This window comes from Microcaecilia unicolor, chromosome 10 (assembly GCF_901765095.1).
Source record: "Microcaecilia unicolor chromosome 10, aMicUni1.1, whole genome shotgun sequence".
In the NCBI taxonomy this organism is placed as follows: Eukaryota; Metazoa; Chordata; class Amphibia; order Gymnophiona; family Siphonopidae; genus Microcaecilia; species Microcaecilia unicolor.
The window spans coordinates 89,823,348-89,840,911 of NC_044040.1; the positions used below are offsets into that span (position 1 = coordinate 89,823,348).

Genomic DNA, 17,564 nt, shown 5'->3' on the forward strand with positions numbered 1-17,564 from the left:
AGCAAAAATACATAGTAAAAACTTTTTTAGATACATTAAAAGCAGGAAACCGGCCAAAGAGTCGGTTGGGCCGCTGGACGAAAATGGTGTTAAAGGGGCGATCAAGGAGGACAAAGCCGTAGCGGAGAAATTAAATGAATTCTTTGCTTCGGTCTTCACCGAGGAGGATTTGGGGGGGACACCGGTGCCGGAAAGAATATTTGAAGCGGGGGAGTCGGAGAAACTAAACAATTCTCTGTAACCTTGGAGGATGTAATGGGTCAGTTCAGCAAGCTGAAGAGTAGTAAATCACCGGGACCTGATGGTATTCATCCCAGAGTATTAAAAGAACTAAAAAATGAACTTGCGGAGCTACTGTTAGAAATATGCAATCTGTCCCTAAAATCGAGTGTAATACCGGAAGACTGGAGGGTAGCCAATGTTACTCCGATTTTTAAGAAAGGTTCCAGAGGAGATCCGGGAAATTATAGACCGGTGAGTCTGACGTCGGTGCCGGGCAAGATGGTGGAGGCTATTATTAAGAATAAAATTGCAGAGCATATACAAAAACATGGACTGATGAGACAAAGTCAGCACGGATTTAGTGAAGGGAAGTCTTGCCTCACCAATCTAATGCATTTTTTTGAGGGGGTAAGCAAACATGTGGACAATGGGGAGCCGGTTGATATGGTATATCTGGATTTTCAGAAGGCGTTTGACAAAGTGCCGCACGAAAGACTCCTGAAGAAATTGCAGAGTCATGGAATCAGAGGTAGGGTATTATTATGGATTAAGAACTGGTTGAAAGATAGGAAGCAGAGAGTAGGATTGCGTGGCCAGTATTCTCAGTGGAGGAGGGTAGTTAGTGGGGTCCCGCAGGGGTCTGTGCTGGGTCCGTTGCTTTTTAATGTATTTATAAATGACCTAGAGATGGGAATAACTAGTGAGGTAATTAAATTCGCCGATGACACAAAATTATTCAGGGTCGTCAAGTCGCAGGAGGAATGTGAACGATTACAGGAGGACCTTGCGAGACTGGGAGAATGGGCGTGCAAGTGGCAGATGAAGTTCAATGTTGACAAGTGCAAAGTGATGCATGTGGGTAAGAGGAACCCGAATTATAGCTACGTCTTGCAAGGTTCCGCGTTAGGAGTTACGGATCAAGAAAGGGATCTGGGTGTCGTCGTCGATGATACGCTGAAACCTTCTGCTCAGTGTGCTGCTGCGGCTAGGAAAGCGAATAGAATGTTGGGTGTTATTAAGAAGGGTATGGAGTCCAGGTGTGCGGATGTTATAATGCCGTTGTATCGCTCCATGGTGCGACCGCACCTGGAGTATTGTGTTCAGTACTGGTCTCCGTATCTCAAAAAAGATATAGTAGAATTGGAAAAGGTACAGCGAAGGGCGACGAAAATGATAGTGGGGATGGGACGACTTTCCTATGAAGAGAGGCTGAGAAGGCTAGGGCTTTTCAGCTTGGAGAAGAGACGGCTGAGGGGAGATATGATAGAAGTGTATAAAATAATGAGTGGAATGGATCGGGTGGATGTGAAGCGACTGTTCACGCTATCCAAAATACTAGGACTAGAGGGCATGAGTTGAAGCTACAGTGTGGTAAATTTAAATGAATCGGAGAAAATTTTTCTTCACCCAACGTGTAATTAGACTCTGGAATTCATTGCCGGAGAACGTGGTACGGGCGGTTAGCTTGACGGAGTTTAAAAAGGGGTTAGATAGATTCCTAAAGGACAAGTCCATAGACCGCTATTAAATGGACTGGAAAAATTCCTCATTTTTAGGTATAACTTGTCTGGAATGTTTTTACGTTTGGGGAGCGTGCCAGGTGCCCTTGACCTGGATTGGCCACTGTCGGTGACAGGATGCTGGGCTAGATGGACCTTTGGTCTTTCCCAGTATGGCACTACTTATGTACTTATGTACTTAACCTATCTCGGATACTCGCAGACTTCCTTAATTGATCCCCTCCTCCATCCCGAACCCGCTAGATTTGCCTATCCGCTCTCAACTTTCTAAGCTTTGAGGCCAGCAGACGCCCAGGCTTATTGGTACTTTCATAGTCTACTTGACGTAATCGGTCATGAACGAATTTCAAACTCTCATCATGAAGAGCTGCTAGTTCTAGGCGAACCGCCTGTAGCTTCTGATAATCCGATGCCAAACCCAAAGCCTTATATTTATCCTCCAAAACTCCCAATCTCTGCATACAGTTAGCCAGACGATCCCTCTGAACCCAAGCTCGATGACTCGCACACTTCATAAAGTATCCTCTGGAAACAGCCTTAAACGCATCCCAAACTACAGCCAAAGATGGACCCGAGTCCAGGTTAATATCAAAGTACTCTCTCAAGATGGGAACAAAATTTTGAACATCTCTGAGTCTTGTAATAGACAATTATTAAACGTCCATCTCCGATCCCGGACCTCCCCCCTGAAATCAGGAAGAGTAACCCAGACCGGAGCATGGTCCGAGATAGTGATATGTCCTATAAACGAGTCCCCCCTCCCCCAGACAAAGTTTTAGCGATAAAAATATAATCCAACCATGAATGTGTCAGATGAGCAGGGGAATAAAAAGTGTAGTCCCTCTCTTTTGGGTGCCCAAGCCTCCACACATCGCAAAGGCCTAGAGAATCTACCAAGCCTCCCAAAGCCCAAGACATTTTATAATCTGTTGAAACTGGAGTGGCAGAGCGATCCAACTTTGGCTGCATAGTAGCATTTAAATCACCAGCCACTATTAATTTACCCTGCACAAAGGTTTGCAGAGCTCGCCAAATACGGTCCAAAAAAACATCTTGATGCTCATTTGGCGCATAAGCACAAACCAAAGTATACTCCTCCTGTTCCAACATTACATGCAAAAAAAGGAATCGACCTTCAGGGTCCCTCTTAACATGCAAAAGCTGCACCTGCAGATCTTTATGAAACATAATAGCTACTCCCCGTTTTTTTGCACCACTCGTATCTGATGCAAAATACACAATCGGGTACTGAGTAGAGGATAGCAATCCCTCATGCTTTCTTAAAAAATGAGTTTCCTGCAAAAAAACTACTTGTGGGCGTACCATATTCAATTCCTTGAATAAAGTATGCCGTTTATACGGAGAATTTAATCCTTTAATATTATAAGTTAATATCTTACAGTCACCCATGAGTATAACTTCGTGCATACCTATTGCAAAGATGAAAGGCAAACCACCCCTCCACCCCCTCCCGAATCAGAGCCCCTCTTCCCCTCCCCCCAATCACACTTCCAAACAGAAGACAAAAGCCCCCTGAGTGGGAATTCAGGAAGTAAGTCCCCACACACATGACAAGTCCCCAGCTCACCTCCCCCCCCAACCCCCTTCCCTTTACAACGTAGAAATCCTTACCCAGCCCCGTAAAGAGAATCCTGATAACCCCATCTCCTACCTTGTCCTCCTTAGACCACAATCTCACCCCCAAACTCCCATTGCGAACAACAGCGTGTATTTATTGAACCCAAGACATAGCCCTGCCATCCAACTTGCATCCATCCCATCCACCACCCTTTACATATCCACCCAGCACTGTGCCATACCCCTTAAGCCCCATTGTATACCACAGCATTCAGCCAGTCCTCCTCATAGTCCCACAAAACACAAACCATTGCCCTGGTCAGTCTGAATCAAACTCCACTCTCTCTGGTTCTGGTGTCCCGTGTGCTTTAGACATCTTCGTTGTGCGCTGCCATCTCTGGAGCCTCACCTTCATCACTGGGGCCAGCTAAGCGTGCGGACACGAGCTGTGCACCAGGCCCGCAGTTTGTAGAAGCTTCCATGCGTCTGCTACCGATTGGACTTGATGTCTTTTCCCCAGCAGCGTAAAAATCAAAGAAAAGGGAAATCCCCAGCGGTATTGGATCTTCTCTTTAGACAACACCTCCAGCACTGGTTTCATTAACCGATGCTGTTGCAAAGTAAATTGTCATATATCCTGAAAGATGGTAACTCGAGAGCCATTATAATCCAGATCCTTAGATTGGCGTGCCTTTGTGAGAATTAGTTCTTTATCCACAAATCTTTGAAAACAGGCAATTATATCTCGTGACTTGCCATCCTGTCGCTGAGCCAGAGCTCGGTGCGCCCTAACCAGTTCCAAAGGCGCTTCTCCAGGTGCCAGATCTAGCAGAGAGGCACAAAGGGAGCCTACGATAATTTCACATCCTCGGCTGCCCCCCCCCCCCCCCCCTCAGGCACACCTCGAAATCTCAAGTTATTTCTTCTCCCTCTATTTTCTAAGTCATCAATTTTAAGTAATAAGTCAGCACACTTCGTTACCAAGTCTGCACGCTTTTCTCCTGAGACTCCAGTAACTCAGAGTGCTCATCCATTTTCAGCTCAATGTCCTTGACTCTCCTGCCTAACTTGCGGAGGTCCGAGCTCAGCGTCACAATGGTCTCTAAGATCTCTTCCTTAGAAGACTTAATTGCTGCCTGGATGTCATTCAACATTTTGCGCATTTCCGCGGATACTCCCTTTTTCGGGGGAGAACTTCGCGCCTTGTCCATAAAGAGCGTGGAATCCGACTCCGACATCGATGCAGGAGCTGCAGCCTCGTGGCGCGCAGCGGCCTTACTAGCCGCTCGCCCAGAGCTTCGGATTGCATCTTTCCGCCCTGCCATTGAGATTGCACTCAAGATTTTAAAGTATCGCTGCTGGATGCCTCCCACGCGATTTTGCCAGGATCTCAGCCCTTATCTCCAACTGTAAGTAAGGATATTGCCACTTTCCAGGAGTCAAGTGGAGGAGAACGCAAACTAAGCAGCCATAGTCTGCAGTGATGTCACTTCCTTTCTCTCTGCGCAGCTATTCTGAGGCTATTTTCTACATGCAGCTTGACCGGAGTTCGTTTGACTCGGTCTTTTGAGGTGAGAGTGGTGCCCAGCTCCTCTGGGGAGGTCCGCGGATGCCGTTCCGAACGGGGTAAGTTTTTGGTGCGAAGCCGCCATTTTACTTATATAATTCCGTCTGGTTGGATGATGGCTGCTGAAGCAGTTAAACGCCGCTCCCATTGTGGTAAACGCAGATCAGCAGCGTGGCTCTGTAAGACATGCTCTTTAGACGCTAGAGCTAGTATGAGCATGGCGAGCGACGATTCTTCCTGCTCAATGGAGCTGGCAGCGAGTGCCATTTTAGAAGCGCCGCACGCCTCAACCCTCGCTGTTGCGGAGGACTCTGAGTGCAGGGGGATGCCTCGATTAGAGGCTACCACAGGAGCTCCTATTCCAGTTACTCCTAATTCGGAGACGGAGGGTTAGGATGAATTTTTCTCCCTGGAGTTTGTGCTTCCAATGCATAAAGCCTTCATGCTGAAGAGAGCTCTGCCGCAGGTGTCTGACACTGCGCTGCTACCTGGTTTCCCCCGGGTGTTGATGGCCCGGGGCTGGCTTCTTCCCCCGAGCGTTGGAAGGACGCTAAACATAGACGGGTAAATTCCTCATCGGAGAGTGGCGCACTTCCCTTTTCCCCTCTGTGGTCGGGCGGTGTGGATTCTGAGGGTTCTGGAAGGGCCTCTTGGTCTGATGAGCCAGAGGAAGGTGCCGGTTTGCCACCGGATCTGGATGATCCCAATGCGGTGAGGATTTTCCACTGCGATGAGCTGCCAGCGCTCATCTCTGACGCCTTGCAGGCCCTCTCGATTGATGATCCTGCCAAGGGCGAGGCCTCCTCTGGTAATCCGAGGATGGCGAGTACTAAGAAGCCTGCTCGAGCCTTTCCTGTGCTTGACTCCATCCAAGAGCTTATTTCAGCTCAATGGTTTGAACCCAATGGGCCTTTGAAAGTGGCAAGGGCTATGGGTCAGCTTTACCCTCTAAGTGAGGAGCACTTGGCCCTTTTGGGGATGCCTAAAGTGGATGCTTTGGTCATGGTGGTGACTAAGAGGACCACCCTCCCCGTAGAGGCGAGCGATGATTCTTTCCGCTCAATGGAGCTGGCAGTGGGCGCCATTTTAGAAGCGCTGCACGCCTCAACCCTCGCTGTTGCGGAGGAGCCTGAGTGCAGGGGGACGCCTCGATTAGAGGCTACCAGAGGAGCTCCTATTCCAGTTACTCCTAATTTGGAGACGGAGGGTCAGGGTGAGTTTTTCTCCCTGGAGTTTGTGCTTCCAATGCATAAAGCCTTCATGCTGAAGAGAGCTCTGTTGCAGGTGTCTGACACTGCGCTGCTACCTGGTTTCCCCCGGGTGTTGATGACCCGGGGCTGGCTTCTTCCCCCGAGCCTTGGAAGGATGCTAAACATAGACGGGTAAATTCCCCATCGGAGAGTGGCGCACTTCCCTTTCCCACCCCCCATGTTGGGCGGTGTGGATTCTGAGGGTTCTGGCAGGGCCTCTTGGTCTGATGAGCCAGAGGAAGGTGCCGGTTTGCCTCAGAAAACCTCAATCTTATCTTCTTCAATGAAACATGGATTCACAACCAAAAGGACCCCATAATCCTTGAACTATGCCTTCCGGGCTACAAAATCGCTCATCGGATCAGACTGGAAAAGAGAAGCGGAGGCATAGCACTAATCTACCGAGAACAATTCACCATCGAAACCATCACCGACTCCATAACACCCCAACTAGAAATTGCCTCGTTTAGAATCCATAACAATTCCCTGATCGATCACCTGAACTGCTTCCTTTTTTACAGACCACCCGGCAACTGGAACGATACCCAGCCCATTTTCACAGACTTCATATCAAACAATTGTGTAAACAACTCCAACACACTAATACTAGGCGACATTAACCTTCACTTAGAGGACCCCAACTCCACCTACGTACGGGAATGTAAAGAATTCCTACAGTCCTGGGATCTCAAATGGCCTCACATGCAACCGACCCATATCAAGGGTCACACATTGGACCTCATATGACATAAATTGCCCACAGACCACAACCTATTAATAACAGACATCAAATGGACAGCAACACCTTGGACCGACCATTACAAATTGAACCTAACTTTAAACTGGCGGAAGAAGGGTTCAAACTGCAACCTAGAACATACAACCTATACTACTAGAGGGCAAATAGATCCACAAGTATTCTGGCAACAGATATACGACAACGAATGGCCAATAAGAACGGACTCCAAACTTTACCTTAACTGGTGGGATGACAGATGTAGCAGCGTATTAAATGAAATAGCACCCTTAAAAACAAGAATATCAAAAAGACAGAATACAATACCATGGTCTTCAGAAGGCTACTGAAAACAGATCTTTTTAAGGAGGCATACAATAAACATTCATCTTGAATACTAACTAATAACACTATACACGTTCTACATAAAACCGAAACCTTTTTCACATAACCAAAGATCAAGCACTACCTCATGTCAAATAGGCTTTTTTATAGTAGATGACCTAATGTATGTTACAATCCAATTTCATACCTCAGAAAACTTCATATAATACCTTATTGTATTCCTCTCTACCATGATCTACTCCATTTATGTTATGTTCCATTGTATATTTCTTAACATGTATGTCCGCACACTAATGCAATACCTACCATATGTAATTCTATTACCCAGAAATGGCATCCGCCATTACGGCAAATCTAAGCCACATTGAGCCTGCAAATTGGTGGGAAAATGTGGGATACAAATGCTACAAATAAATAAATAAATAATAAATGGTTCAATGACGAACTAAAAAAACTCAAAACACAATCCAGAAAACTTGAACGAGCATGGAGAAAAATAAAAGACGAACATACACTCAACGCATGCAAGCACATACATAGAAAATACAGATATGCAATAACAGAAACCAAAAGGTCCTACTACAAAACCAAACTAGGACCGGATTACAAAAATATGAAGAAACTGTTCCAACTCGTAAATAAGCTACTGGACACCACCCCTGTCACCACAACCAACACAGACATCCTACCCGCAGACAAACTTGCTAACTACTTCAATGAAAAAATAATAAAACTACGCAGCACACTTCCTCTTTACAACATCGACATCGAAAACTTTTTCAATGAACTGGACCTAACCTCCGACGGATACCCAGCTGACTGTATTTGGACAACATTTAATCTCATCAACACCAAATCAGTTATACAAGTGACTCACAGATTCGCCAAGACCCATTGCAAACTGGACACATATCCCACTTATCTACTAAAATCCGCCCCCGATTGCTTCATATTAGACCTCACATCCCACCTAAATTTCATGTTACAACAAGGTGTCTTCCCATAGGAATATGACAACATCCTACTCAACCCAATACCAAAAGACGCCAAGAAAAGCACAAACGATCTCACCAACTACCGCCCAGTTGCATCTATCCCACTAGTAGTAAAAATGATGGTGACTAAACAGCTCATGGAATACCTGGACAAGTTCTGAATACTAGATATTTCACAATCAGGATTCCACTCCCACCATAGTACCGAAACTGTACTAGTCACCCTACTGGCCAAATTGAAGCATGAGATAGAACCCTGGATTGTTTTGGGAGGAAGATGTACCAGGCCTCCAATGCTGACCTCCTGTTTACAGTCATACCAGCTCTTCACAAGCGTTTACTTGTGAAATTCAGTGAGACAGCTGTCAGACTTGGTCGATGCGCTCTCTCCAGAGCAGGCCGAGCCTTTTTGCCAGTTGGTCAAGCAGCAGAAGGCGTGTTGAAAATTCTTGACCAGGGGCACTTAAGACACTTGATGTAACATCTATGATCTCTGCTCAGAGTATAGCAATGCGCAGACTGTCATGGCTGTATGTTTCTGACTTGGAACATTCTGCTCAGCAGAGGTTGGTGGATGCCCCTTGCCGGGGGGGGGGGGGAGGGAGTTAAACTTTTTAGAGAGAATGTTGAGGAGGTTGCTGACAGATCAAGAAACACAGTGATATCATCTCTTTTCTCTCCCTCCGGGCACCTTCTGCATACACCTCCTCAGCTAGGAGGTTTTTTTGGCAAGCCATGGAGCGGTCCCTACTGCTATTCTAGGAGTAGGTACACTTCTGCAGCTTGACAGCCTACTCTGGCTAAACCCCAGCGCATTCGTTCACATCAACAGCGTGCGCCTAACGCCCCTGCTGCTCCCCTCTCAATGCAGGGGACGAACTTTTGACTGGCTGCAGCAGAGCATAGCCACACTAAAAGAGTCTGTCCCGGTCGACTTGCTGGTTGAGGGGAGGCTAAAATTTTTTCACCAAAGGTGTCCTCTTATAACCTTTTATAACCTCTGACTGGTGGGTTCTTCAAATAGTCCTGTCTTGGATACGCCCTCAATCTGGTCTCCAAACCTCCAAATTGCCCACCGAGACCTCATTCATTCAGCTCTCAGCACAGGTAGGTACTTGCAGAGGGACTCTCTGCCATTCTAAAGGCCTGTGTGGTTGAACCTGTTCCACCAGGGAGGAAGGGCAGGATTCTATTTCAGATACTTCCTTGTGCAGAAAAAGACAGAGGGGATGCGTCCCATCCTAGACTTAAGGGCCCTGAACAAATTTTTTGTCCGAGAAAAGTTCAGGATGGTTTTCCTGGGCACCATTCTCCCATGATGCAGAAAAAATGATTGGCTGTGCTCTCTGGACTTAAGGGATGCATATATTCACTTTCCGATACTTCCAGCCCACTGGACGTATCTTCGATTTCGGCTGGGAACACATTACTTACCAGTATTGCTTGTTGCCATTTTGCCTTGTGTAGGCTCCCAGGGTTTTCACCAAGTGTCTAGCAGTAGTTGCAGTATTGCTACACAGACTGGGAGTCGATGTGTTCCCATATCTCGATGATTTGCTGGTGAAGAGCACCTCAGAGGATGGTGCTGAGGAGTCCATTCGGCTGACTGTTTGAGTGCTAGAGCTACTAGAGTTCATTTTAAAACTACCTCAGTTTCCGTCTCCACCCTGTTCAGTGATTGGATTTCATGGGAGCCCTGCTTGACATGCAGACGGTTCGAGTCTGTCTTCTGGAGATGCAGGTGGATAAATTTGTCTCTCTATCATCCAGGGTTTGTGCTCTCAGCAGGTCACATCTCGGCAGATGATGAGATTGTTAGACCACGTGGCTTCTACAATGTACGTTATGCCCATGACACTTCTTCACATGAGATCAGCTCAATGGACCCTGGCTTCTCATTGGTATCAGGCCACAAAAAATCTAGAAGATGTCATTCAGGTGTCCCCAGAGCTTGTACGCTCTCTTGAATGGTGAACCATTCGATCCAGTTTGACTCTGGGACTTCCATTCCAAATTCCTGAGCCACAGAAAGTGCCGACGATGGCTGCAACTCTCCAGGGTTGGGGAGCTCATGTAGATGGGCTTCACACTCAAGGTGCTTGGTCCGCCTAGGAAATGAATCTTCAGATCATCCTCCTGGAGCTTCGAGTTATCTGGAACACTGTAAAGGCTTTCAGAGATCGGCTGCATTATCAAATTACTAGTAAAAAAGGCCTGTTTCCGAAACCAATGAAACGGGTGCTAGCATGTGGCTTTTTTTTTGTGTGTGTGTATGTGTCACAGAGTTATTTTGTGTGTGTGTGTGTGTGTGTGAGGGTGCGGTGTGTGTGCAGGTTGTTGATGTGTGTCTTTTTTTGTTTTGTTTTTTGCTTGGGGGTTGTGGGATGTGCTGTGCCGGTCTATTTTTGCACATACCCACAGCAGGAATATTCTTCTCTCGTTCCAGCGGTGGTTCTGTACTCTCCGTGCTGCACAGATAATGAGCCATTCTGCTGGGGAATGCTCCTCCCTTATTGTCACGTAGTTTCCTCTGATTGGTCCGTCTTACGTTGCCTAGTGTTGCCTGGGAACGGTGGTGTGATGGTCCTTTGTGTTTCAGAATGTTGAGGGTGTTTTTTCTGATTGGTCCGTCATGCGAGGGTGGGGCAGAGAGGCATGGTCAGTGTTGTGGCTTCACCACCATGAATCCATGAACCCTTCAGTGAGCGACTGAGTGACTTCAGAACGTTGTCTTCAGAACGTTGAGGGTGAGTTTTATTATAGTAGATTATAATTCAAAGATACCATCAGGTTGCAGTGTATTACACCTACAAGCAGGGGTGCACTGGATCTCGCCCTCTGTGTCAGGAGGCCATCCAGATGTGACATTGGGCTCGCCAACACGGCATGTTTCTTCAAGCTGCTTATCTTGCAGGCGCAAACAACACCCTTGCCGATAGGCTGAGCATGATAATGCAATCGCACGAGTGGTCTCTCCATATGGGCATAGCCCACAAGATGTTTCCGAGCATGGGGCACCCCCTCGGTGTATCTTTTTACCACTCAACTCAATCACAAGGTTCCTCAGTTCTGTTCCAGGCTTTAGGCCCATGGCAGTCTAGCATCAGATGCCTTCCTCCTCAAGTGGGGGACAGGCCTTCTATATGCGTATCCTCCGATACCTCTAGTGGAAAAGACTTTGTTGAAACTCAAGCAAGACTGCAGAACCATGATTCTGATCACACCATATTGGCCACAGCAGATGGGTTTCCCTCTTCTGGACTTTTTTAAAATTAACGTTGCCCCTCCTGTTGGAGCATGAGCCAATTTCTGCTCATGAACTAGCAGGAAGAGAAAGCATTTATACCCAGTGCAGCAAACTGTGGCATGTTAGGCAAGTGTGTGCTGATTTTTTTCTCATCATACATTGTTTAATGGCACAGTACCTTGTTTGCCATAAGTTCACTGAATCAGGAGTAAATGTTTTAGTTAAAAAAAAAAATGTTTAGCATGTTCAATAGAATGCTGTGTACTGAAGCGTAGAACACCATTTTAGGATATGTTTTTTTACATTGATTTCTCATTGTCTGTTACTTGATGGGGAGGATACTTAGATGAATTAGACCAGTTGTGGGACTTAATTAAGTAACAGCTTTTATGTGTTTCTTATGTGATATTTAAAGTGTGTAAATAAAAAAAAAAAATTCCCAAGGATGGTAAGAGAAGCTTACTGGAAGAATTACAAGGACAATTCCCATGTTCTGGCATTTTTCTGTGTTGCCCCTGATCATAACAGGTTTTTGGCTTTAGCTGAGTACAGTTTATTTTGCTGCTTTTGCTACTGTTTCTCCTTTATCACATAGAAGAGAGCAGTACTTCTGCTGCCTAATCCAGCTCTTACCCTCCAGGCCTGCAGAGAACAGGAGGTTAGGGAGGTTGGAATAGAATGGGAAGAGCAGATTGAAGAGCTATTCCACTCCCTAATCCGTCCCCTCTTTCTTCTGTTCAACCTCCTAATCGGCCTTTAAGGAAGAGGAGAGGACTGTAACCTGAAAATTCCCTGGCATCTACAGAGCTACTCCCCACCCGTGATGCTCAAAAACCATGTTGCAGGCCGGCAGAGGACTATAGGGAGGGTGTCAGGTTAGTGAGTTCTAGTACCAAGTAGAATGCAGACGGGTCCAGAAAAGAAGAGGACCTAGGTTCTGACTTGGTGGTCGGCAACCCTGAGGCTTCGCCTGCAGTGACTGCTGTTCCCCAGAGGTTGAGCCCCTAGGTGCGGGCAGCCGGCAGGGCTTAGGAGAGCGGAGGCTGGTGAGCAGGGGCCGAGACTAGGACGGACAGGCGGGCAGCAGGCACAGAGAGGTCCTGATACAGCTGAGGTCAAAACAGGCAGGCAGCAGGCTCAGAGAGGTCCAGGTATAAGCTGGGGTCCGGTAACTAGAAAAGCAGTGAAAAATGCAGAATGCTAAGCAAGGAAACAACTACCAAAGTAGAAGCTGAAGCTCTGAGGTAGGGACAGCTCAACAGAAATAGAGCTGGCGTCTGACATCAGCTGGGAGGGAGAGCAGCCATAGGATAGAGAAAAGCAAAAGGTACAGGCAAGCAACCAATGGGAAAAGAGCAGAGAGAGCAAGAGATAGCCCATGGGTTAGAAAGGCATGGAGAGGGAGAACCCAGGAAGTTACTCACAGGAATGGCCAATCCCCGTGGAGCAGGGAGGTGGGTTAGATCCCGGCCACATAGGGAGTTGCCCAACCAGCATGTGCAGGAGGTGAAGAGAAGCGCCGAAGGAGAAAAGGACAGTGTGGCTCGAGGGCACCGGTAGTGTGCGCACGCTGGCAAAGATGGGTGGAAACCTTGCTGTCGGAGGGAGCACCTGTCCAGCAATGATGGCGGGAGCCTGCGCCCCCGAGGACGCTGTTACTGGTGAGGTGAGGGGTGTGACAGAGGGGGAGTTTGCAAGCCTCCAATATCTGCTCCTTTGCTTGTGGTAAAGTGACACCAGTGGAATCCGAAAGCTTGCAAACTCCCTCTTCCATCTTCTGCTGTCCCTTAGCCCATCTGTGGTCCATTGTGGCTGAAAGCACCTTTTCTTTTTTTCTAAACTGCCCTGGATTTTTATTGATGCTTGTGCATCACTGTGTTCTAAAGACTGTATGCTCTGAATAAGTTATTTTTATTGATGCTTGTGCATCACTATGTTCTAAAGACTGTATGCTCTGAATAAGTTACTCTTTTTTTTAATCTTTCATGCCTGTCTGCCTTTTTTTTGTTTAACTTTTTCTGCCCTATTTCCTCCCCCTTCTGTGTCTCATTGTTTTGTGTTTGATCATCAGGTATTTGGCAACCAGGTCATTCTTCCCAATGTACAAATGAAGAAGGCGACTGTGTTCCTTAACCCTGCTGCCTGTAAAGGGTAAGGCTAGGGCTTAATATTTACATCTCTACTGTGTGCTATACATCTGACATAACTATAGTTTTTCATGCGCAGCATGTGAGAACAGTCATCTAGAGCAGTGTGTCTCAAACTGATTCTGGAATGCCTGCTGGTCAGCCTGATACTCAGGATATCCATAATTCATATGTATAATATAGTAACATAGTAAATGACGGCAGATAAAGACCTGTACGGTCCATCCAGTTTGCCCAACAAGATAAACTCATTTTACATGGTATGCGATACTTTATATGTATACCCAAGTTTGATTTGTCCATGCCATTTTCAGGGCTCAGACCGTAGAAGTCTGCCCAGCGCTGTTCTTGTACTAAACGTTCTGAAGCTAACATCGAAGCCCCTTAAAATTTACACTTCAGCCCATCCACATCTATTCAGTCATGATCAGGGCATAGACCATAAAAGTCTGCCCAGCACTAGTTTTGCTTCCCAAATACCAGTGTTGCCACCCAATCTCCGCTAAGATTCTGTGGATCCATTCCTTCTAAACACGATTCCTTGTTTGAATTCCATTACCGTTTTCATTTCCACCTTCCACAGGAGGGCACTCCATGTATCAACCTCTCTCTCCGTGAAAAACTACTTCCTGACATTACTCCTGAGTCTGCCCCCCTTCAACCTCAATTCATGCCCTCTAGTTCTACCACTTTCCCGTACTCCAGAAAAGGTTTGTTTGCGGCTTAATACCATTCAAATATATGAACATCTGTATCATGTCACCCCTGTTTTTCCTTTCCTCCAAGGTATACAGGTTATTATAGGTTATAAACAGGTTATTACTAGAATTAAAAGGGCCTAATGGTCAACTCTTGGCCAAAGAGCAAGCTATCATGGCAGCTTTTGTCCACTTTTATAAAGCTTTATATATTAAGAGTAACAGCATGAGATCAAGAAGATGTCTTTTTAAAAAAAATTGTATATTCTAAATCTCTCTGAAGAGCAACAATGGGCACCTGTTGCATACCACACATGAATGGAAAAAAATGTGATAAGTACCCTTTCATTCCCAGCATAGCTACTGGCTTCACATATAACACCATTACCATCCTATCCTATATAATAATTTGCACCTCCATCTGGATACCTCGGTTCGTAACACACTTCCCATTGGTACGCCCTGGGGATGACGTCACAGGGCGGACCAATGGGAAGTGAGAGGGGAGGGAAGCTAGCAGCAGCCACCGGAGGTCTGCACAGAATCCCCCCCCCCCCCCCGATTTCACGATGACCTGGGAAGGGAAGCCAGCACCAGTTCCATGCCCCCCTCCCTCCCTCCTTCCACTCCTGTCCGAGTTCCACGCCCCCCCTCTCCTCCGGAGATCTGCACAGAATGCCCCCCTCCCTCCCTCTCTCTCTGTGCCTTCCAAGTGAAAGCACGACGTGTGTGGCTGGCCCTCCCCTTCGTAAGTGCCGGCTGTTATTTAAAACTTTTTACCTGGTGCTCCGCCGGCAACAGTGAAGTCAAGCAGGCACGACACGGCACTTCACACTGCCTTTGCTTCTGTTTCAGCTCTGCCTCTGGTCCCGCCCTTCCGCAAACAGGAAATGAGGGCGGGACCAGAGGCAGAGCTGAAACAGAAGCGAAGGCAGTGTGAAGTGCCGTGCCTGCTCGACTTCACTGTTGCTGACAGACCATGAGGTAAGAAGTTTTAAATAACAGCCGGCACTTACGAAGGGGAGGACCAGCCGCACACATCCTGCTTCTACTCCGAGGTAACAGAGAGGGGGGGAGGGAGGCGCAGGGGTGTAGAACTCGGAGGGCAGGTCAGAAGAGGGAGGGGGTCCTGGAACTGGAACGGGAGGGGGGAGGGGGTCCTAGAACTCGACTGGAAGGGGGGGCCTGGAACTCGAGGGGGAGGGGGCCTGGAACTCGAAGGGGAGGGGTGCATGGAACTCAGAGGACAGGGAGGGAGGCCCTGGAACCTTGCTAGCGCCCATTTCATTTCTGTTGGAAACGGGCCTCTTTTACTAGTCTTTAATAAGCCTCCCTCTATCCACTATGTCTTAAGATATATTCTATATAGCTCCATTCCACCCTATCAAATAGCTCTTCATCATCCAGTGTGATCAGCACCTTTCCCTCACCCCTTAACTAACCCCCTCCTGGAGTCCTAATATTCCTACTGGTCTATACAGATTATCACTTCCCCCTTCTACCTGCCACAAACTCTACCTGATTTCTACAAACTAAGTGGTGTACCACTTCCTCCACCCAATTGGCTAACATCTTTACATAGATCTTAGCATCATAAGAGGCAAATGATTCCACTGGGTGCCCTGCCTTATGAATCACCATAATAGAAGTGGGGAAGGAGGCCAGTCACCTGCACAGTCTGAAATATGCGAGCCAAAATAGGTGCTGCTATATCTCCCAAGACCTTGTAAAATCCAATCCATATGCCTTCCACACCTTCAACAGATCTGTGTCACTGCCTCCATTGCGTACAGATCTAATTCATGCTAGATTTGTGTGCACTGCCTCCATTGCATGCGGATCTAATTCATGCAGTCATTGTGGATATCATGAAAAGCAAAGTGGCTAGGGGTAATTTCAGGTCATGCTTGAGAAACAATCTGTAGAACAATAGAGCACTTTTTTCCACAAAACTCACTCGGTTAATTTTTTTTGTCCGTTTTGAGCCATGTGATTGTTGATCAAGCTACAGTAAATGAATCTTGCCTTGATGAACAAAATGAATCGCATAGCTCAAATCACTTGTGTAGCTGGCAGATTGAAGACTTCAAGTACAACCCACCATACTTACATATTGGATCTGTTTCTATTTCAGTTAGGAATCAGGATGACACTAGCATGTTGCCTGTATTTATTATTGTAAGTAGAACCTAAATAAAGCAGTTGAAAGGGATCAGAATTACACTTAACTCCTTTATCACAGGGCAATTAATTATTGAAAATGGGAGTGTTTCTGGTGTCCTTGTCATGGCATTTTATCAGGCAGTTTAGAAACATTTGTCTGATTAGTGATTGCATTTAGGAAGCTTTTTCTAACAGCACTGCCAATGAAACATGAAAGGTATTTTTAATTAGTGAAGACATGAGTTTCAAATCACTGTGCAGACACACATCTAAAATACTAATTTTGTACCCTGTGCTACCAGCAAATATTTGATGTTTTTTATTTGGTAAACAAAAACATGGTAATATAGTAAGAGGGGCATTTTCGAAAGAAACGTCTAAGTCAGAATTTGGACGTTTTACAAAGATGTCCAAATTCGAAGGCGGGGAGAAGGTCATTTTTGAAAAAAGATGGACGTCCATCTTTCGTTTTGAAAATACCAAGGACGTCCTGTGATTTGGACGTCCTTGTTTTTGGTCTATTTTCAAACAAAAAACTTCCAAATGCAAGATGTCCAAAACAGAGGAGGAGTGGCTTAATGGTTAGTGCAGCGGGCTTTGATCCTGGCAACATGAGTTCAATTCCCACTGTTGCTCCTTGAGACTTTGGGCAAGTCAAATACAGAAAGGGCATTTTTGGATGTGACATCTAAGTCTGAATTTGGACGTTTTTTTGTAAAACGTCCAAAATTAGAACAGGAAAGGTCATTTTCTACAAAAAAAATTATAATCTTTTCCTTTTGAAAGTGCTGTTTGGAAAAATGTTTTGTGATTTGGGGTCGTAAGGGGAGGTGATCCCCCAGTCCTTCCAATGGTCATTTGGGGCACCTCTTATGTGGAGTAGAGGAGTAGCCTAGTAGTTAGTGCAGCAGACTTTGATCCTGGGGAAGTGGGTTCAATTTTCACTGCAGCTATTAATTATAAAAACAGGTCTAGCTCAAAATGTCTAAGTTTTAGTCTTGGATGTCTTTTTGTTCCATTATCGCTGAAAGACGTCCATGTCCTAGGAATGCCAAAGTCCCGCCTTGAACACCCCCCCCTTCTGACGGACTGCAGT

General features: G+C 46.4%; 1 protein-coding gene across 2 annotated transcripts in view; it reads left to right on the forward strand.

The window, feature by feature from the left end:
* Positions 1 to 17,564, forward strand: part of AGK (acylglycerol kinase) — a 731,903-nt gene that overhangs the window by 66,175 nt on the left and 648,164 nt on the right. For both annotated transcript variants that reach the window (XM_030216389.1, XM_030216388.1), the window contains exon 4: positions 13,532 to 13,611. In XM_030216389.1, coding sequence (XP_030072249.1) covers positions 13,532 to 13,611 — 80 coding nt within the window. The remainder of the gene's footprint in view (positions 1 to 13,531; positions 13,612 to 17,564) is intronic.